Source organism: Bombyx mori, chromosome 22 (assembly GCF_030269925.1).
Source record: "Bombyx mori chromosome 22, ASM3026992v2".
NCBI classification, from domain to species: Eukaryota; Metazoa; Arthropoda; class Insecta; order Lepidoptera; family Bombycidae; genus Bombyx; species Bombyx mori.
In genome coordinates, this window is record NC_085128.1 from 4811509 (window position 1) to 4834476 (window position 22968).

The 22968-nt window shown below is 35.3% G+C and overlaps 1 protein-coding gene, 1 long non-coding RNA gene and 1 further gene across 5 annotated transcripts; 2 read left to right on the forward strand and 1 right to left on the reverse strand.

The window, feature by feature from the left end:
- Positions 1-8941: 8941 nt before the first annotated feature.
- LOC105842428 (putative uncharacterized protein DDB_G0291608) lies at positions 8942-19579 on the reverse strand. 3 transcript variants are annotated; one of them, XM_012695365.4, is made up of 10 exons: positions 19498-19579; positions 19199-19357; positions 17716-17793; positions 17083-17212; positions 16831-16969; positions 16341-16476; positions 15941-15988; positions 13987-14243; positions 11991-12110; positions 8942-10813 (listed from the first exon to the last, which is right to left on the reverse strand). In XM_012695365.4, the coding sequence occupies exons 1-10, from the start codon at positions 19550-19552 to the stop codon at positions 10724-10726; spliced, it is 1212 nt and encodes a 403-aa protein (XP_012550819.1). In that variant the 5' UTR covers positions 19553-19579; the 3' UTR covers positions 8942-10723. The 3 variants fall into 3 exon arrangements, with proteins under 3 accessions (XP_012550819.1, XP_012550820.1, XP_037874985.1); XM_012695366.3 differs by having other exon boundaries at positions 15941-15994; XM_038019057.2 differs by having other exon boundaries at positions 19199-19565.
- LOC100101158 (proteasome 26S non-ATPase subunit 9) lies at positions 9779-10546 on the forward strand (the record flags this gene model as incomplete). The annotated part of the gene is given in 1 exon segment (NM_001099614.1): positions 9779-10546. The product of NM_001099614.1 is annotated as a proteasome 26S non-ATPase subunit 9 (mRNA).
- A 404-nt stretch (positions 19580-19983) lies between the features above and the next one.
- On the forward strand, positions 19984-22182 carry LOC134200950 (uncharacterized). The gene is made up of 2 exons (XR_009976082.1): positions 19984-21336; positions 21823-22182. It is a non-coding gene; the product is annotated as an uncharacterized LOC134200950 (long non-coding RNA).
- The last annotated feature ends 786 nt before the right edge of the window (positions 22183-22968 follow it).

Consider the following 22968-nt stretch of genomic DNA (forward strand, 5'->3'; position numbering starts at 1 on the left):
ATTGGCCTTGTCTCTAAAAAAGGGCGGAAGTAAGCACAGGTCTATCAACGCTACCTAAAAATAATAGTCATATTTATTTATAAAAGCACACATTAAAATCGTGTTTGCGGCAAATTATTAAGAACAAGTGGTTAATTAGTACTGAATGAAAACAATTTTTCTTGAATGAAAATGCTTATTAATGTAAAATATTCACCTCTTTTCTAAATTCTGAGTTCATTAAGGCTTTGCGTAAGGATTTGTGTGTGGTAACATGTACCTACAAATGTGTCTGGAATGAAAGGAATAGTTTGTCATTTGATTGATGAACAAAATAATTTATTAAAACCGCGAAATATAAGATCACTTTCTATTGGAGTCTATTTAAATTTAACAATAGATACATATTCTACAACTGCTATCATAGGCTCGTATCGTCGTTGTATCGAAACCAAAGGCCGGCTAGTTATATAGGGTATATATGTATCCTTTGTTTGTTGGTAAACGAACAGGCTATCCTAGCTTTGTCATTTAAATTCTGTGAGAGTGAGATAGAAAACAAAAAGACGTATCAGACTCTCTCGCAGAATGTGTCGATCGATATGACCTTGGCACTGAGTTTTATTGTCAACCAGTAAGTGTGAAGCGCAACTGTAACATTAATGCATTGAAATATTTGAAAATCTGAAGCATTTTTCTATACCGATTTTTATTTCGATCGATAATTTCAGTTAAATTTTATTTCACACACGCCTCCACAGCTGCGAATACTTTTGATAATACTGTTTTTTGTGTTTTTTAGAGCATTATTTACCAAGATACTTCCTCTACCAACATCTTGTGCTATTTACATCTGTCTCTTTCATGCATTAGATGGGTAGGTGAGCTCATAAAAATAGTAATTTGAATGCCACTACCACCCTTCAGACATTAGGTTCACGTCCTTACGGATCCATCAGATCCAATAACCTTTTCATTAGACGCCTTCAGCTCTAACACTAGGAGTAGGCTTAGGAGCCCCGGTAACCGTACTCGTCGAACTCGACAAAAAGGTCGACGTATAACTTAACCCATGCATCAGCTCGCTGAGTTTCTCGCCGGATCTTCTCAGCAGGTCGCGATTGCGATCCGGTAGTAGATTCATTCGCGAAGCAGTTGCTCTTGAGTTGTTAGTACTCTTTCGGAGGCGCTCGGGCAGCTGTTAGCAAATCCCACCCCTTTTGGCTGAGCCTTTGCTCGTCCACCTGTTCTGGTGAAACTGGAAAGGCCTCCGGGCCACCAGTAATACTTCAATCATAAAACATTAGGTCGAAGTCATTTACTTTAAATGTTACGTAACGGCTGTTCCACACTGAAAACTGGAACTTTGTAGCAGAAATAGACTGGATGGTGGTAAATCTCAATACTGTGCGGTGTCGATGATGGTTCTGCCCACCATGCGCTGTACTACCAGTAAATGTAATCGCGGTAGTTTGGTATACTACTCGGAGAGTATTGTTGGTCGTTATTGGGTAATTCCCTTAACCGCTTTTTGCGATAACCACAAGAAGCGATGGCGGAGTGCTTTAGTAGATGCCGACATGAGACCGCGAAATCCGGTTAAAATCATTAACTATTTTACAAAGCAACAATTTATATTAAGCCTTAAATTCTAGTAAAAAAAAAAACTAGTATGAATAATAACGATTTACCTGTAACAATTCGAATTTTACAAAAAATATTATATTATACGTATAACAAAAACGTGAAAGTACAAATTGAAATTATATAACAAGAAAACGCCATTAGTAAAGCAATTAGGAGTCTGGTTAGAATACAAAAAAGTAGTTTTAATGGCTTGCTTAAGCTAAATTAACTAATTAAATGAGTTTTCAATATTTAATGAAATATGAAGTAGTACTTTTTTTTAAAGTTCTAAATTAAACCAAGCAATTAGAAATACGAAAAGGAAGTCGGTCGCCGACTCATGAGTTTCCTAGTAGTCAACTAACGGCTGTTATACAAACAGTAACAATAAACAAACAACAAAGTTATAGTTTACATAATTATTCTTAGTTAATGAAACTTGAACAATCATACTCCGATCAATTTAAGTATGACATTCTAATGTTTTTTTAGATTGTTATAACTATCCATTAGGTACATATATTAGAGAATTATGGGGTATTTATATTTAATTTTCCTAAGCTGACTCATAATGTAATCCTCTATTTATAATAGTTATAACACTGTTATACATAATATATATGCTGACTCCATAGCTGTATATAACTGCAGGTAGTCTATCCTATACGTTTTCATCAAAAAACATTTTCAACTAAGTTTCTTCTTGAAATCATCCTTTTAAGTTCATCTATCCGATGATAAAAGTGTATACACTATATATAGTGTTGTACACAGTCTAAAGTATCTTAATTCCCAAACCCGCAAGCCCTATGTTTAGGTTTCAGAGTGAACGTGCGGAGGGGAATGGTCAATAGCTCGGCGCGTGCGTAGTGTCATTTCCATCATTCATTGCCTATGACAATTTCAACTTTAAAACATTAGAAAAAAGGTTCAGTTTTAACTATGTACATTTTGGAAAGAGCGGCGCAACAAAGGAATCTGCAAACTATTTTCTAGAAGGATTCTGAAAATTTTATATCTTTATTTTTCCAACTGTGGCGTCAGGGCGCATTTTGAGTTCACATCACAATTGCCCTGTCTACTAACATCGTGCCTATTTTTACAGCGATGTTATTGTTTTTAATTGTGTCTTTGATCTTATGTTTTAAAATCGTTGGCATAGATTTGAATTTTTTATTATTATTGATTAGTTGGGTGGAAGATCTCACAGCCCACCTGATATTAAGCGGTTACTAGAGCCCATAGATATTTACGGCGTAAATGCGCCACCCACCTTGAGACATAAGTTCTAAAAGGTCTCAGTATAGTTACAACCGCTGCCCCACCCTTCAAACCGAAACGCATTACTGCTTCACGGCAAAAATAGGCAGGGTGATGGTACCTACCCGCGCCGACTCATAAGATGTCCTACCACCAGTAATTAATTTAAAAAAGATTAATAACCTCTTAAAACACCGTATAGCTCATAACTTCATTTGCCCACTGAAGGAAATTACAAAAAACCTTAGATGGATTGATTTCCTGATTTTTTTTAGGAAATTAAAAGTATCACTACAATTATTCAGACACCTCTTAGTTCCACAATTTCTACGTTCGTTTTTACAGACAGATCATCTATATCTCTTTAGAATTAAAATATCCTATTGCCATATTCATATAATAAACATAAATTCACGAATATATTATCTGTAATATTATACTATATTATATATAATTATATACTTTGGGACCATCGAGTTATCTTTAATGTATTCTTTTGTTAATCCTTAACACAGCAGGTTTATCGACAATATAGTCTGCTTATTGTGTTTCCTTCTTATTTATTCTCCGGACCAATTCTCAAAACTCGAGCACACGAGATTGGATCTGGCGAGTATCCAATAAATGTCAACAAACAACTATGCTTCCCAGACGTTCGTAATGTGACAATATAATTAAAACAGACCGGGACATGGCAATGACAGATTTCGCTCGGACTTAAAAACGGCGCGATGACATCAACATCACGAATGTGACTAATGCATGCATTAACGGCTTATTTACTGGTGGTAGGACGTCTTGTGAGTCCGCACGGGTAGGTACCACCACCCCGCCTATTTTCTACCGTGAAGCAGTAATGCGTTTCGGTTTGAAGGGTGAGGCAGTCGTAGTAACTATTCTGGGATCTTAGAACTTGTATCTCAAGGTGGGTGGCGCATTTACGTTGTAAATGTCTATGGGCTCCAGTAACCATTTAAAACCAGGTGGGCTGTGAGCTCGTTCACCCATCTAAGCAATAACAAAAAAAAAGCTGAGGGATATTAGTTTTAATTACAACTTAGTGTTAATTTTCAGCTATTCAAATACATCCACATTATTGACTACTTGTAAGCCCCGTACTTTTTTAAATTTTGGTTTTAAATCTGGACAGAAATTTTGGTTTTGACACTGGACAGAACCAGCCAATATTCGTCGTAATAGACGTCAGTGTGATCACTGGATCCGCCCAAGCTCTACCCCAAAGTGACTTCAGTTTAGGGGTCCTTTAGGACTATTAACTACAGATTAATAATTTTACGAATTCGTTTTCCTCACTTTTAAGTTAGACTTAATTTCATTTTTCATTATTCATTTCATTACATTTTTTCTACCCTCAAATAGTTTTATAGTTTGTTTAATAATCCGAGAGTTTTATTAAACCTAGTAATACAGGTAACAATATGCATTTTTTTTCATAATTAAATTACTTGTATTTAACCATCGTCTTCACCGTGCAGTACGTACATAAATTTTGTTACAACCATAGTAATGCCAAATCTCAATTTTTAGGTCCGCAGGCAGGTACCGCATACAGGTAAAAAAATCTAACGAAGCACGTACTTAATAAATGCTCTCAAATGACTTCCACAATGAAGGAATAATATCGTGTAATAAAAATCAAAACCGCAAAAATGAAAAGTTGTGTTATTACTGGTGGCTTGTGAGCCCGTCCGAATAGGTACTACCATTCTGCCTATTTTTGCCGTAAAGCAGCAATGCGTTTCGCTTTGAAGGGTGGGGCAGCTGTTTTACTATAAAAAAGAGACTTAGAATTCGAGTCTTCCACTTATGTAACTACTTAATACCAGGTGGGCCGTGAGCACGTTCACCATTCTAAGAAATAAATAAAAAACGATTTAATGTAATGTTAGGTACATTACATTAAATCGTTTTTTATTTATTCAAATATCAATTTTACCTTTCCCTGATTTTTTTTCAGCTCTCTTTGATAGATAACTACAGTGAAATGCTTTTCAATAAAAAGCTAAGTTGGGCCCTGTCAAAAAAGTACACCTAGAAAATGTCTCATAATTTCCGCATGTAATGGTTACATTCTGGCTGGTGGTAGGACCTCTTGTGAGTCCGCGCGGGTAGGTATCTATAACCTGCATATTTCTGCCGTGAAGCAGTAATGCGTTTCGGTTTGAAGGGTGGGGCAGACGTTGTAACTATACTGAGACCTTAGAACTTATATCTCAAGGTGGGTGGCGCATTTACGTTGTAGATGTCTATGGGCTACAGTAACCACTTAACACCAGGTGGGCTGTGAGCTCGTCTACCCATCTAAGCAATAAAAAATCAATATCCCAGCAAACACTTATCACTTCTGATACGAAAATGGCTTGAATCACCATTTCGTTCTTACGTAACTATTCCAATAACGTTAGCGCACTCGAAAAAAGAATGGTAAATTTGGATAGCGGCGTTAAAGTTGAATTCATAATTAAAAGCTCTTAAAAGTTCATGCATTAAAAAAAACTATCATCAGTAGCCACTGATAGGATAACGATGTGGTAAGTGTATCAACGATACTGAAGAACCTTAAGTATGCATACTTCATATTTTTTATATGGAATCAACGAATGATAATTGTTATCGACGGGTCATTAACACTTCATGCGTAACCACATACAAAAACAGGTCGTTGAGTTTATCTAGAGTGATTAGGTAATTTTAAGATTGTTTATTTAAGTAAACAATGAACTTACCAATTTACCCTGATGAAACATTACATATTTTCGTGAATTAATTTCTATTGTTGCTGTGAAAAGTGAGTTAAAGCCATTGACATTCTTCCGTCAGGGGGAAGACCAATATCGGAATGTATAATTTTTATAATAAACTAATACAGGAATATCTTTTCGTTGCGTCATATCCGGAGATACCGGTCTAGGTATTTTTGTTTCAAAAAGAAGAGGCAACTTCTGAACATCGAAGACAGGCGGGAAAGATCATCATCGTCTCCCCGTTAAAAAGCATACGCCGGTCTTAAGCATGCATACATTCCCTATGCTTACGTCATGCTAAGATCTTTGGATAGAAATCTATATTATATAAAAATGAATTGCTGTTCGTTAGTAAAACTTGAAGTAGTAGTAGTAGTACGTTAGTAAGTCTTGAATTATTTGTGGAAGTCCAGAGAAGGTTTAAAAGGTAGATAAATATGAAAATGTTCGGAATTAAATAAAAATAACAATTTTGTTTTCCCTTCGATGTGCCCCCGTCGGACGGATTTCTTTTGTTTGTTTTAAGTTTATTTTATACAAAAGTTTAGCTCTTTTATTTATCGATTGAGGCACTACGAAGTCTGCCGGGTCAGCTAGTACCCAATAAAATATTGCATTGTACGCAACGAATTGAATAGCGTGAAAACATTTACAAGCTGCACCGCGTTCGTGCATCGATCTGTATGTCCTAGTTGCAGGTCAAGCCAACGTCCCTCACCTCTGTAGAGTTTCATTCACCGGTCGTTGCACGAGATAGGTACTGGCATGACGTAAACGAGTAAAACAAAATCTCAAAACGACGAACATAATAAAATACGTTTTAAAAGTTTTCCATAGTTGCAATGTTTTTGACGTAACATTTTTTTTTATTACTTAGATGGCTGGACGAGCTCACAGCCCATCTGGTTTTAAGTGGTTACAGGAGCCCATAGACATCTACAAAGTAAATGCGCCACTCACATTCAGATATAAAGTTCTAAGATCTCAAGTATAGTTAGAACGGCTGCCCCACCCTTCAAACCGAAACGCATTACTGCTTCACGGCAGAAATAGGCGGGGCGGTGGTACCTACTCGTGCGGACTCACAAGAGGTCCTACCACCAGTAATTACGCAAATTATAATTTTGCGGGTTTGATTTTTATTACACGATGTTATTCCTTCACCGTGAAAGTCAATCGTGAACAATTGTTGAGTTCGTATTTAATTAGAAAAATTGGTATCTGCCTGAGATTCGAACACCGGTGCACCGCTCAACGAGTATGCACCGGACGTCTTAACCTTTAGGCCACGACGACTTCAAAAACACACGACGACGACATCACATACCTACCTACATTTTTTAGAACGTAATAAAGCTAGATATTGTAATTTTTATTTATTTATTAGGTACATATATACTAGGAGGACGACTTCACAGTTGTAGTGTTAAGTGAGTGTACGATGTTCAATGTTTGCAGAAATAGTCTGTCTTTAGACCAGATAGACTTTGATGATGGCTTACAAAATTCCCTGCGATTGGAAAATAGGTACGCAAAATTATCATTTGTCTTGGTTTAATATTAATTACACGTTGTTATTGTGGAGTCGATCAAGAACACTGGCTAAAGTTGCATCACTTAACACAACCGTTGCCTTATCCTTTCGATCTAAACGACTTCCCTTCTTCTGCATTTTACTTAGGAACCCATTTGCAAATGTTGATTATTTGTACCACTTATTTGCCTTTCGCAAACGAGCAAATGTGCTAAGGTAAATATAATCCGGTCACATTACAGTTATTAAATATTAATATTGATGATATCAGTTATCAAATAAAAAACAGGATCGAGATTGAGAATACCCTCTTCTGATAAAAATATGTACTTATATGTGAATAAGGTGAATTTCTTTCGAAGCCGTGACAAAATTACAATTTCGAAAACGCCATAAGCAGCGATCGATCTCGAACAATTAGGATGCTGGTAGTCACCAAATCTAATCCGTTGTTCCGGTTTGAAGGGTGGGGCAACCTTTGTCACAATACCATTTTGACTTCGACCACGCGTTTTAAGCGATAGTCGCACTCAGACTGATATCTCTAAACTTCTATAAGCTTAACTTTAACTTCCTGTACCCCGGTCACCGTTCTCGTCGAACCCGTCGACGAGTAAATTAACCCTCAGACACAGCCCACTGAGTTTCTCGCCGGATCTTCTCAGTGGGTCGCGTTTCCGATCCGGTGGTAGATTCTGCGAAGCACGGCTCTTGCTAGGGTTCGTGTTAGCAACATCGTCAGGTTTGAGCCCCGTGAGCTCACCTACTAGTTAATGTTACGCTGGACTAGCCTCTCAAGGCTACCACCAGCTTACCTAGGGAAAAAAAACCTCTAACCACTTAACACCAGATTCACCATCAACCACTTCCAGGTCGCTCGGCTGGATATCGTAGTAATTAAAAAATTGCAATAATTTATCTTACATCCATCATGACATGCGGGGAATTTGCAGATTTAAAATCACTATACAGCTACTTATTCTGTGCGATTACAGAGCTTTGAATGCATATAAATTACTTAAGTACTAGTTTAACACTTACAAATTGAAATCAAATGTCATTACTTATCGACTTCTTACAGAAACTTCGGTATCCTGGCTTCAGATCGGACTCGCAGGCTTTGACTAGGCTAGCACTAATCTCTACTGAAGAAATATGTTGGTATAATTAACATATCTTGAAAATATATTTAGGGTCAAAATAAAACAAACAACAGTATGGACAATTATATGATAGTATATTTACTTAGTATATTAAGAAATCATCCTAGTGTTTTAAGTCGTCGTGGCCTAAAGGATAAGACGACCGATGCATTCGTATGTACCGGTGTTCGGTTCCCGCAGGCGGGTACCGATTTTTCTAATTAATTACGTACTCAACAAATGTTCACGATTGATCTCCACGGTGAAGGAATAACATCGTGTAATAAATATCAAACCCACAAATTATAATTTGCGTAATTGCTGGTGGTAGGACCTCTTGTGAGTCTGCGCGGGTAGGTACCACCACCCTGCCTATTTCTGCCGTGAAGCAGCAATGCGTTTCGGTTTAAAGGGTTAGGCAGCCGCTGTAACTAACTATACTTGAGGACTTAGAACTTATATCTCAAGGTGGGTGTCGCATTTACGTTGTAGATGTCTATGGGCTCTTAACACCAGGTGGGCTGTAAGCTCGTGTAACCCATCTAAGAAATAAATAATAATTTTCTAAATCAATATCATTGATGAAACATTACTTCATATATAATTACTTTGTTAGGACGCGGTACAATCCATACTTCAGAAATTTTAAGATTTTTATTTATTACACATCTTTTACATTTCCAAAAATAATAGCTATTTTTACATTAATTGTATTGCTATCTTAAAAGCGGGTAATTACAGTAGTAGCTAAAAGCATTACTTGTTAATAACAAATACAAAATACGAGTCGCTAAAATAAATCTTAAGGTACAATTATATTATTCATCCATTTACAAGTTACATTACATTATTAATAAGATTTTTTTTTGTGTTCAGAATAAGAAAACACATTCGACTAAAAGGTGACAAAAAAAATATGATTTGCTGATCATACGCAAAACTGAAATATATAATAAATAATAACTGGGAACAAATCACGAATAGCCGTCGGGCTCCAAATTAGGATTCCCTTTGCCTGTGTTATGGGTACCAGACTACATTGTACATAGATACTTATATACGTTTAAATATATGCATCACTACATATGTTAAAACAAAGTCGCTTTCTCTGTCCCTATGTACGCTTAAATCTTTAAAACTACGCAACGGATTTTTATGCGGTTTTTTTAATAAATAGAGTGATTGAAGAGGAAGGTTTATATGTATAATAACATCCATTAAATAGTGGAGAAATCAATAGTAAATTACAGTTTCCGAAGCGAAGCGAGGGCGGGTCGCTAGTATATAGATAATAAACACACGAACAACGAGCAGACAAACTTGTTCATCACACGAATGTTTGTCCGGTGTGGGAATCGAACCCACGACCCTCGGCGCAACAGTCAGAGGATGCTAACTACTGCACTGAACCGAGCCAGTCAAAATATACGCAATGCGTATATGTAGTTACAATATAAATTTTATAGTATTTTGTAGGCAGCGGCTTAGCTCTGCCCCTGGCATCGCTGAAGTCCATGGCCGACGGTTACCACTCACCATCAGGTGGGCCGTGCGCTCGTCTGCCTACAATGGCAATTAAAAAAAAAGAGTATAGTTGTAAGTTTTCTAACTGTAAATTGGTTTAATAAGTGCATTTCATTATTTTTATTTGACGATCTCGGACGTTTCGAATAGACGTGTGCTTGATTACAGACTAGAAAACCGGTCACCGTCCTCGGTAAACTAACCCATAGACACAGCCCACTGAGTTTCTAGCCGGATCTTCTCAGTGGTTCGCGATTCCGATCCGTAGCGATTCAGCGAAGCACTGCTCTTGCTAGGGACGATGATGTTAGCAAAGTATCCCAGGCTGAGCCCAGTGAGCTCGCCTACACGTTCGATTAAAATCAAAGACTAATTACACAATCACATAAACATTTGCCACTACATCTATTATAATTCTTTGTCTCATTAAAATATAGTTTTTGTTTTTTTTTCCGGACTGTTACAAACGAGTCTAACAACACTGCACAAACAAACTGTATTGTCTATTTTCTCTTCACTGTTATTCGAACGACGTCAATACGTGGGTAATTTAGCAACTTATATTTATGTAAATCATTTTGATGCCATATTAAAAATAAAAATCTAAAAGTAACTTAACAAATTAACGTTAAACGTTTAGTAAAAATGTTATCTCTAAATTATTTCCATTCCCTCATTCATGTATACTAACAATAACGCGATTTATAATATTTAACTTCCACCATGGCCCTAATAACACACTCACTAGCTTAAAAACCGATTAAAAAAATGCAATAAAAAGTATCGATAACTTATAATCGATTATCGTTCCACGTATAACATCGCTACATCCCTAGTAGGTAGGGGCGGCGCTACGGTGTTTGTTTGGCGAGGTGTTGTTTGAAAAGCAACAGCTAATAACGGTGTCTGCTGGGATACATGTTCGGGTTCTGGTTGGACTGCTGCACCGGGTAGCCCTGGGTTATGCTGCCGGGCTTTGGACCCTGAAATCATCGAAAATAAATTTCTATACTTACAAACTATTATTATTATTATAGTATTTGGACCTGGCCCATGAGACTGCAGCCATATGGCATTTTGATTCAACCATAATTTACCTGTAGTCGGTACACGGTTTGACAGCAAAGTTTCAACCTAGGGCTAGGGGCTTTGTACAGAATGCAGTATTATTATCATTATTAATATACAGCTACCGTAGCTAGGGGCAATGAAAAAAAAACTTAATTTTCATGTAAATTAAATTCTCACTTCGCAAAGCTGTTTTGATCTATAAGATATATATTTTTGATATATTTGATATATAGGAAGTTTTGATGTATATGTCGCATCTGGACACGACAAACGAAATGAAAGCGCGCCATCTAGTGTGTGTGAGCCGCAACTACTCGTCAAACGTCGGCTCACTTCGGGTGGTGTGCATAGGCAGAGTCGAGATGTCATCGCTCGAGTGGAATCAAGACACATTCGTTGCCTGACTCATAGACAATACATATAAATTAGTTATACATAAGCAACTCAAGCACCTCACAAAAATGTTTACGGGCGTCGGCCACTAGATGGCTTCGCTTCGATTAGTTTCTCATTGCTCTTGTAGATGGCAGTAACAACCTACCCTATATTTTATTTTTAATAAAGGATTTTGTAAATTTTCAGAAACCAAAAACTTGATAAAATTTAATCAATTTGTCTATAACAAACAAAGACTTGTTTTTAATTTCAATTTTTTTTTTATTTCTGTGTTAAGTTATGCAATAATTAAATTTATTTTTATTTATTTTCGGGCTGGGGGCTGAACCTCGTACGAGGTCCCCGCGCCTAGGGGGCGCGCGGGGTATGTGGCCCTCCCGCACTAAACGACCCCCCGTGCAATAATTAAATGCCCTAACTTTAACAACATATAAGTTTAGGGGCATCCGCTACAAGATGTCGTTAGTTTCCATTCAAAAAAGTATTCATCATAAAGTATCGCAGTTTCAGGACCCTGGCCTGATTTAGGAAGAATGAAGATGTCTCGGAACTGTCATCGCTTCGCGCTGCGCAAATTCTTTGCAAGACTACTAACCTTGCGCTCATAATTAAAAAAATAATGAAGATACCGGTCCATTCTGCGACATATAAAAGCTATATTGATCGACTCACGTTTATCGGCATTGTACACACCTGCATATTGTTATGCTGCTGGGGGTGGATGGACAGGTGTCTGCTGACCGGCGGCTGGTAGGCGACGCCGCTGCTCACGGACGGGTGGGCGTCGCTCAGCCCGATTAGAACTTGAGGTTGCTGAATAGGAAATTTTCAAGATTTCAAATACACAAGAGTAAAGTTAGCTGAATCGTGCTTTTATTATTTGGCGGCAGGAACAAATAAACAACACCCCCGCAACTGGTGTAGGGATATATAAATACAGTCAAAATCTGTTATAACGACATCGAAGGGACTGCTCATATTCAGTCGTAAAAACCGATAGTCGTAACAACCGGTGATGTTTAATGTGTATCGTGCAAGTACAAACAAATCGATAGGGAATTATTGGAAAAATATATTTACATAATACGCGATTTTTCTTCAATATTAATTTGTTTTCTTTTTCTTTGCGACATTTTGAAAGTTTCACGAATAACTCCACAAAGTTTTGATGCGTCTTGTGTATAGATAAGTAACAAACTAACTGAATAGATATGAAGAAGCGGACTTTGACTCTACTGCATGCACGTGTTTTTTTTCTAAGAATTAGAAAAGACCCTACACTAAACTAAATCCTATTGTTTTCTTTCCTGATTTTAATAGCCATTGAAGACAGATGTGGATACCTATTCAAATTGTTTACAATACAGCTTAGCCGGTCGTTCTAAGAGATCTAATTCTCCGAAATATTAGTTAAATGTGGTCGTTTTATGAGGTATGTCGTTATAAGCAATGTCGTATAAAGCAATGTTTTTAATAAGGCGGTCATATAGCATTCAGCCGGGACCTTTTTTCTAGGTTATTATAACCGGCATGTTGTTCTAAACGATGTCGCAGTAAACGGTTTTGACTGTATTAGCCTATCCATTAAGTACATGTATTTGCTACATGGATACCAAGTTTCAAGTCAGTCGGATGCATGGTTCAGTAGTTATAACGGAACATCCGTAAAAACCACTGTAAATTTATATATTAGTATAGAAGACACCAACTAACCCGGCAAACGTTTTCCATATAAATTATTTATAGGAAAGATAAATAGCCTAGATACCGACGGCAGCGCAATCTGCCGGACCGATTTGTGAATCTAAGCCATCTAGGGCGCCACCCAAACGTATACAAAAAAAATTTATTTAAATCGGTCCAGCCGTTTAGAAGTTACACACGTACAGTAGAATTTTGTAAATAAAGATACTGGTTAGGTGCTGCGATGACCTGAGGAGAGCCGAAGACCGGGCTTAGTGATGTGGATTGGGACAGGCCTATGTCCAGCAGTGGACGACTGTAGACGATGATGATGATGATGATGATTATTATATTTATATTAAATTTTAAAACCGCGCGAATCTTGTCGAGCGACGTCAGACAGCACCTACGCGTTTGGGGATTTCCGATTTGGCCCGAAGACGCTCGCGTGCGACTTGAAGTGCCAGTGTAGCACGCTACATTTTGAAAAAAAATATTCTACGTAAACTGTTAGGCTTGAGAGGCTATGGCGTAACCGAGCGAGCATGCTCATTACAAACACTTTACACGGACTATTTGGCGAGAACACGAGAAGTGAAGTTGTGTGATTTGTTTTATTTTGTTAATTTAGTGTTTCTTCAGGTTTAAATGTGTAATAACGGTGGTTTATATTAACTGTTTAATATCTGTGAAAGTGCACAAATGTGAGTAAATGAAACGAAGCCGCTGGACGTAACTTCTCGGGATCCTCCCAAAAAGTCCACTGAAAAAATCTCAGTAAATGACCACCATTTTACTGAGATTATATTTCATCCCATATCATCTCATTTCATGTAATTTCATCCTAGTTGATTAATGTCTCAAATTAATCATCTTCATTTCATTTCATTTCATCAAAATTATCATTTTTCATAAAAATAAGAATATAAATTAAAATAAGACATGACTTAAAGGTCTTCGTTACCAGGTCATAAAAAATCCTTTAAAAAAAACGCTTTACACGCACCTGGCCGTCCTTCTTCTGGTCCTGATGCTGCCCGTCCCTGTTCTTGAGCATGTCGAGGTACATCTGCGGGGGCTGCGGGGCGGGCGCGTACATGAGGTTGGCGTGGTGCGGCGTGTGCGGCGTGTGGGGTGTGTGCGCGTGGTGCGCGTACAGCAGCGGCGGCGGCCGGTCCGGCACCACGCCCGACGACGGCATGCTGTAGTACCCGCCGGACGACACCGACGACTGACCCACGTTCGATCCGTACTGAGACGTTTCTGTTCGCGCAGAAGCGTGTCTTAGATCGCGCTTAACCCTTTGACTACCGTGTAGGTCATCGGTGCCATACGCGGCGCACTGAAGTAATTATGCCGATTTCTGTTTTTTTTTTGCCTACCTAAGCTGATAGCCTTGAGAGGCTATGCCAACGTAGTCTTAACTAGTAGGTGAGCTCACGGGGCTTAAGCCTGATGATGTTGCTAATGACCCTATGAAGAGTGGTGCTTCGCAGAATCTACCACCGGATCGGAAACGCGACTCACTGAGAAGATCCGGCGAGAAACTCAGTGGGCTGTGTCTGAGGGTTACCCGATTTATGACTCCTTAGTCACGACTGCGAAAGACGAATATGAAAATACTGAGAATGAATTTATTTCTAAGAGACCTGAAAGACTAAAACGTACATTAACAAACAAAAGAAGGCAAAGTTAGACAATGCAGACACATAGTAATAGAAATCGACCTAATTACTTCAGTGCGCCGCGTAGGACGCCGGTGACCTATATGGCAGCCAAAGGGTTAATATAGATTTACGGGTAGGCAGTTTTTTTTTCGATTTTTTTATATAGGAAATGGATCAAGAGAGCTAAAGACTAAGCTTCGTGGTGTAAATTATGGGAGGTTTATGTTCATGATGAATATAATTTCTAGTTATTACGTGTATTTGGATTTGGGTGTAGTTGTCTCATTTATCTTAACATAACTCCAAGCAGATGAATATCAAATGTTTATTTATTTTCTAAAGATTCCTAGTGCCAAAAGTCTTATTAATACTGTTGGGAGATTTTAACTTTTAACTGGAGGATAGTCTCAATTTTAGTGTATAATGACTGTTGCCAAGTTTGAACACAAAATATCTTTGTATATATACGATATAAATATAGATAAGCAGGATGGTACAACAAAGTACCGACTTACTGTGAACGCTTCATAAAAATTAATAAACAATATTTAAAAGCAAACTTAAAACATTAATTTAAATGTCTCTTTTTTATGTAAAGAAAACAAAGAATAAAATTCATTATAAGATTTTTACAAACACCCCTAATGTTACAAAGATATTATAATTTATACAAACGATATTATCAGCAGTGCAAAGAAAAAATATATTAAAACACTACTGGATTTCACATATAAAGTATGTTTAGTCAAAAAGTTGCACATCAACAAAGCTAAAGGTTAAATTGAAATTATTTGTCATTGAGAAGAAAAAACATGCTATTAGTGAAATAAGGTGACAAATACAAAAAACATAGCCCAAAGACTATCAGATTAATGAAATAGTCTAAGAATTGTGTAATATTAGAATTAATCCACAAACAATATAAAAATTTTAGCAATTTTAGCAAAACTTATTGCTTATATACAACAAGTTTAAACTTAAAATGACAAACAAATAATGCTGATATCCATTAGGCAAATTGTATCTTTAAGATCAATATCACAAACCAAAACGACAATCAACCCCTATACTGAAATATAATTTCCATATGATCTTTATAGAATATAGTTTTAGTTTTAAAGTGCAATACTTTGCAATAACCATTAAGGGCAGACTTAACCTAATAGGTGTATGGCTCTAATAAAGAAAAAATAAACAAAAACCTTAAGGCAGATAATATGTAAAATGTGTTTAGGCATATTAAGTTGTGAGATGAAGTGACAAGCTAAATGACGTGACCGAAGACAAACTCACTGTTCCAGAGCACGGCGCGTGTCATCGGACGACCCATGCGACCATCCTCTACTTCTGCAAAAAGTGTTCAAAAAGTTTATCTCCTTTAAAAAATATTCATCCCTACCTACTAGTCTTTCGAGATTACATTTTGAAGACATTATAGTTTTTATATTTTTAAACTAACCAACAATTTGTTTACCGATTTCAGTAACGGTATAACATTGTTGTAAATAGTACATATCCGGTATCTATATTTAATGTACAGCGTGAAGGGATTTCTAAAACTAAAAATGACGCAAATTTTAAAAGATGATTTAAAATGTAATTTTACTTAAGGTACTGGTCCTAATCTAGCACTGGATTAAGTTTGAGATAAAAATAAAAGCCTATGATGTGTGCCTGTGGAAAGAAAACTTACTATGGTCAGAGTAAACAGGTTGATGTTTCATGGGAGGCTGGTGTAATCTGTGTGCATACAATGCATACGTAGGTGAGGGACTCCGTGGTCGTTTCACACCAGATTGCATAGGTCGGACCATCTGTTGTCCGTGTTGCTGAAATAGGATAGTTTAAGATTTAATTGAATTTTATTGATCAAATATCGATCGTATTTCCGCTCACGCTAATTCCGACCCACTGTCAATTGTTCATTTTACAATTACGTTAATTTATAAATATTTGTGGGTTTCATTTTTAGACCATAGTGTTTTCCCCTCACTGAGAACCAGGGTTGCATCCAATGATAGGAAAATAATAGGAATGTACTAGATTTGAACCTTGATAATATTGGATGTAATCAGAATTTGGCTATAAATACTTATTGCAAGGGTTTGGTTTTGGATCCCAAAAACTTCTCACTCTTGTAATTTCATATGCGTAATGTCCATATAGTTCACGATTATACAAACCTTATTTAGTATATGTGTGTTATGTGGTGGAGGCCTACCCTGATTGGGAGGAGGCTCACCCTGTCCTGGCTGTGGAGGCATCGAGAACATCGGCATTGGCATGTTACCCATTTGCTGCATTTTCATTGGTTGCATTTCACTGAAACATCAAATAAATGTATATCAGACTATTGTAAAAACTATTCGATTTCAGTCTAAATACCAAATCAATATTAGTTCAATAGCAAATTTACACATAATTACACAACTCACTTGGTCTCTTTCTGTCTCCTTCTAACATCTTCATTGAGGACTTTTTTAAGCCGCATGAACAATTGTTGTTTCTCCTTCTCAAGCTGTTTCAATTTTTGTTCTAACTGGTCAATCTGCTCTTTCGTTTCCTCTGTATAATCAAGTTTTTTTTTCTAATAAATTGTATTTGTTTGAATTTTTTCCATTACATAGTTAGGCTCAACACCTATCTATTATTATGTTGTTACTGCAGCATGTAACATTACAAAGTAAATACCACCATTCACCTAGAGACATCAGGCAAAGTTTTATTATACCATTCACAAATTCGATAGCATTGCTTTGCAGTAATAATTAGGGCAATGGTAGTACACCGCAGATAACTCCCTATGAAAGAGTAAAAATCAATATAGATTTAGTTCTCCAATAGTGAATACCATTAAAAATTTCAATGTCAAGAATCTATATATAAGAATAATTGGTATCTGTTATAAAATTTTATTTTATCTGGTCACTAGAGAGGATTTTTATTATTATGATGAATGATAAAAGAAATGTATTACAATGAAATAATTCTAAGAGTGCATTCAGTTTTAAATATATAAAGCTATATTAAATTCTTGTATGCATAATCACACATTAATATTTACTAACCAAGAGTCATTACATCTTGTCTCTCTCTGGCTTCTTTCTCCTTTCTCAATCTTTCTTCCTCTACTTCTGCCTCGTACTCTAAAATGAAATTTAGTTACAGAAACTGCAGAAACCAAATATCAACAATTTGGAATAACAGATTATTAAAGAAGTTTTTGTATTTAAGCCAGGTTCACTCACATTACAAGATGTATCAAGATGGTGAACTGGGCTTAGTACCATTGGAGTTGATTGTTTATTACAATCATACTATAATAATCATAATTATACTATAGAATTATTTTGTCCGTGCAGTTTGGGTCATAAAAAATCGGAGCGGTGAAGCGAGTATTTCGCTCTCCCTTCCACTCATGAGCCTTATGGACAGGCATAGTGATGCGCATTATTGTTGTTGATAAGCGTTATCGATAGTGTATTTAGTTTTGTCTTTTTGTGGGTTAGTGATAAAAATGAAAGAAAATATCACTAATCAAACCTTACACCACATATCGCCACAGCAAGTTAAGGAAAACGGTAGAAAAAAACACTTTGTAACTTTTCGGGATCTATTCTCACTTCAGTTAAAGTAAAAAAAATTAACAGTTGATAATAAACACGTGCTTGTGCTGGTATATTTTTGGCAACAAGCAAAATATTTTAATAAAGAATTTATTAAAATATTTTGCTTGTTGCCGTTTTGGTACAAAACAAAAGAGTAGCCATTGTGTCACTAAAGAAATTCAGAGAGCGAATGCACAAAACCATATTTCTCTTCGACATATGTACTATAATTTGCAGGTAGGTACAACAAATTACTTATAACATAACAATGTCTCCCCACCCTTCGTATAGCACCCGGCCGCCGTGTATGTGACTTCGATGACTCATTTGTTTTTATCGATAATGGCGTTGCGCCCGCGCAACATGCTTGCCGCCTTAGCCAGGCTATGCTTTATGACCCAAGCTGCACGGACAAAACAATTCTACTATAGTTTGTAAAATGAATACAATTTTTTTTTTCTAATGTGATTTTTATCCTCATGTCGCTTCTTGAGATGTTCTCATAATCACGATCATCTCCACAAGTCTTGTAGTTTATATTTTTAATATTGAAAAGAAAATTTAGATCAAAATTAAAAATGTTTATAGTTATATAAACTTGGGATAAAATATAAAAGTTTTTTTTTTATTTTATTACTTGGCTTATGTTACAAACCAGCTCTTTTACATGCGTTTTTTATTTATTTGTATCTTTTTTTAGCTTGTAATGTGTATTGAGTTTTATAAATAAATAACTAAAAAATAAAAATAAGGATCAAAATCGATAACACAATAGTTGTACAATATCAACAGACACAAAAAATCGTGATTTATTAATTCAATTAAATATCGAATTGACCTTTTAATTTTATTATTTCATTATACAAACTTCTGTTACATTTCGCTTATATATAAAATTTTAAGTATTATTATAGTGTATTAAGCGTATAACATATTGATGTACCTTCTTTTTTTCTCTGTCTTTCTCGTAGTATGTACCGTTTGAGAGCATTCCACATTTTATCATTTTGATCAGGTCCTTCGGAGGTTGCGTTATTGGTGGCATTCTGCTCTTCAGTTGTGATGGAAGGCATCTTCCACAAGTAACCTTCGTCGATTAAAGCTGAAGGCGAATTAATTTGATAAATATACGCGATTCCAGCGACTCGTAATAATAATTCCAGCAAGTATTGACGAGTTCATTAACCAAAGGTTGAGTCCAAGTATTACAAGCAATTAAATAACAATTAAATGTGTTCGTACAATTTGCTTCCAGATGAAATTTATAAATAAAATATGCTTGCCCTGTCATTTGCATTCCACAGAGTACTAAATATTAAAATCTATGATATCTATGCCACGAAGCAGAGATGTCGAGAAATTTTCGATTTTATATTAATTAACTGTTTTGTTATAATCTATTGTTAATAATCGATTTTCTAAATATTAAAAACAGATATTTAATAAGTCGATTAAATAATTTTCTTTTTTTAGGTATTGTTTAAATTTTAAGAAATATTTCCTTTGTACTAAGTTGTGAGACTACTAAATTTTAAAAATTAGTAGCAATAGCAAAGGAACTTTTTGAAAAAGTTAGAAAAAATCAATTATTATTTTCTTGTCAATATACAAATAGATTTATCTTAAGCAAAGAAAAATCGATCATTCGCAATTGATTTTTTCCCCTCTAAGTTACATCTCTACCACGGAGGGTTTTATGTATTTCCAGTACTTTTTGGCAGGAACGCGAGGAGTGAAGTTGTGTGGCTATTTAGTGTTTCTTCAGGTTTAAATGTACAAGAACGTTATTCATTATTTAGTATCTGTGTAAGTGCACAAATGTGGGAAAATAAAACAAAGCCGCTGGACGTAATTTGTCCGGATCCTACAAAAAGTCCACTGAAAAAGTCTCAGTAAATGACCATCATTTTACTGACATTATATTTCATCCCATATTATTTCATTTAATTTCACTCCATAATATAAAATAAGACTTGACATAAAGGTCCTAATTACCAGGTCATAAAATCCCTTAAAAAATGTATTTCCAGACTACGTTCCGATTTGCACTGCGAGCACTGTAAGGCGGGTGAATGAAGTTAGCCCCTCAAAAACATTTTTTTTTCCTTTTTTCTACTTATTTTCTATTAATTCGTTTGTTCATCATTTGTTCTTGATTGTTCATTGTTAATAATTGTTTGTTCCCCATTTATTTATTTTAAAAAAAATATTAAAAATATATCTAAAAGTTAGCCCCTCGATTGCAATTTTTAATATTTTTTCGTCCTTAATTACTCGTAAATATTCATTTTCGATTGTTCTTATATAAAATACGTTTGTTCTCTTTCGAAATTACTCATTTTTTGTTTAATTAATTGTATTAGTTGAATAAATGTATACAAAATATGTGTACTGCGCATGCCATAAGTGTATAATCTATGGCGCATGCGTCAACTATAATGCCTAAACTTTCTACGCGGTTTTAATCGTGAAAAAAAACAATTATAAATCCTGAAGGATCAATTAATTGGTATACAGTTTAATTAAAAAAATAAAAAAAAAAATAAAAAAATAATGTGCATTCGCGTAAAGTTAGCCCAAATACATTTTTTCCATCCTCCTATAAACCTATCGCTATGAAGGTATAAAAAAGATAGGTTAAGAGTTCACATAGGTAATATAAACAAATAAGTAAATATGTTCATTATTTATCTTTCAAGAGATAATGTAGGTATACATTATAATAACATTTTGACACAGTCGAAATTATATTCCTAACATTAGTAAAATAACATTTTAATATTTTTTTTATAGGTTATGTATTGAAATTGTTGGAAAATTATTTCATGTTTTAGCTGGAAAACTACATGGAGAATTATATGCAATACAAGATAATGAGCTCCATTAAATGAATTCGAATGAAAACAAACTGTTTACCATCCAAATTCGATTGTCGGGCAGATAGAAAACGAAAATTCACTCATAGTGAACCTCGGCCTGCATTTGTGAAACGGCAAACACTCACTATTATCAAGGAAATTGAAGAGACGACTAAAAATGAGATGTGTCGTATTATTATACCTTTGCCATCTTGTAGTCAAGGTAGGTGTAACTGTCAATAATTAGTTACACTCACAGATCTCCTAATCAAATAACAATATCAGAATAAATGAGAATAGTTAGTTAGTTAGTGGAAGTAGCCAAAATGGGCAAGTGGATCTCAGTTCCTATTACATAAGGTACTAGGAAGTTTGTGAAAATGAAAATTTATCACAGTGTAATATCACTTACTTACTTTAACAGTGAAGGAAAACATTGTGATGAAACCTGCACACCTAAATGTTCTTAGGATTTTCTTAGGTGTGTAATCCACCAACCAGCACTAGGCCAGCGTGGTGGACTAAGGCCTAAAAACCCTCTCAATGGTAGTGAAGGCCAGTGTCCAGCAAGGGGATATATTATATGGGCTGATGATGATGACTAGGAAGTTAAATACTACTACTACTACTACGACAGTACACATATAATCCTATATATTTACAAACTATACGTTTGTTGGAAATTGCTAACATTATTTCATATTTCCAGATGCCCAGCCACTTGAAAATAGGTGTAGCAATGACAAAGCTATCCAAGTAGCTCCAGCACAGGAACACAAAGGCAAGGCAAGTGTGTATTGCCACATCACCCCTTAATATATCTGAAGCAAGTATAAGTAAACAATCAGAACCAGCAAAAAAAAAAACTGTTGTTCCTGAGGACAAATTTGACAGTGATGAGTCAAATGCACCAGCAACAGAAGGATCAACTGTTGACTATGGGTTATAGAAGAAGAAGATTAATTCATATTTATTTAAATTAATATTAATGAATATTAATTTAAATTATTGTGCAAAATTTGTGGTCAAAACATATGTGTATTTTATAAATAAATATTCATTCTCAGTATTAATGTTGTTTTAATCATCGATTGAAAAATTGGTTCTTAATGAATTTAGTTGGAGCTAAATGCTGCTTGGAGCTTAATACTTTCAAATAACATAAACACGTGACTTTAAGCATAAACATATTTTTTAGGTAAATACTTTATTTAGCTTTGCTGGATTTATCCAAGATTTTGACATACCAAAATTTCATACAGGAACGACAGATAGATAGCTATCTGATTGAATACCCTTGTAGAATTGAGCTTCGAAGAAAAGTTTATTCTTATTCTTTATTAGACTTTATTCTAGTTGCAGTGTCGGTTAGAGAAGCTTGCACAGATACTGCATGGAATAAATAGTCATTATAATTATAAAATATATTTCTGTTTACATACCATACAATTTTCATAGTTCAAATATGAATTTGGATTGATATGAATTTATTTCGATTATCAAAATAATTTGTATTAAACATTTATATTTCCTCAAAATTTCTATTTTTATAATAATGACTGTGACCACCCCATAAATCACAAAATTAAAAATATTAAAGATAACTTATTTTTAAATCATATATTAAAAATTATAAACAGATCGCGAATTAAAATATTATATTATGCCTATCATTCTTAAATAATTCAGTAATGAATTTTCGCATCGCCGCGCCGTATATAATTAATATGAATAATAGGGTATTGCCCACTGTGCTAAAAAAAACATAAATTATGTTTTTTTGATAGATCTACAAACAAGCAAGTGAGTAATGCTATGTTTCCATAAATAAAAAGGCAAAAAAAAATTAAAGAAA

Bases quoted from the DNA above. Each gene is read 5' to 3' on its own strand.
- LOC105842428 (XM_012695366.3), bottom strand. From the start codon at position 19,552: ATGCAAATGACAGGGCAAGCATATTTTATTTATAAATTTCATCTGGAA. The intron at 17,213-17,715 runs GTTAGTAAATAT...TTGATTATACAG, and splicing joins ACAAGATGTAATGACTCTTG to AGGAAACGAAAGAGCAGATT. The intron at 16,970-17,082 runs GTGAGTTGTGTA...TTGATGTTTCAG, and splicing joins AGGAGACAGAAAGAGACCAA to TGAAATGCAACCAATGAAAA.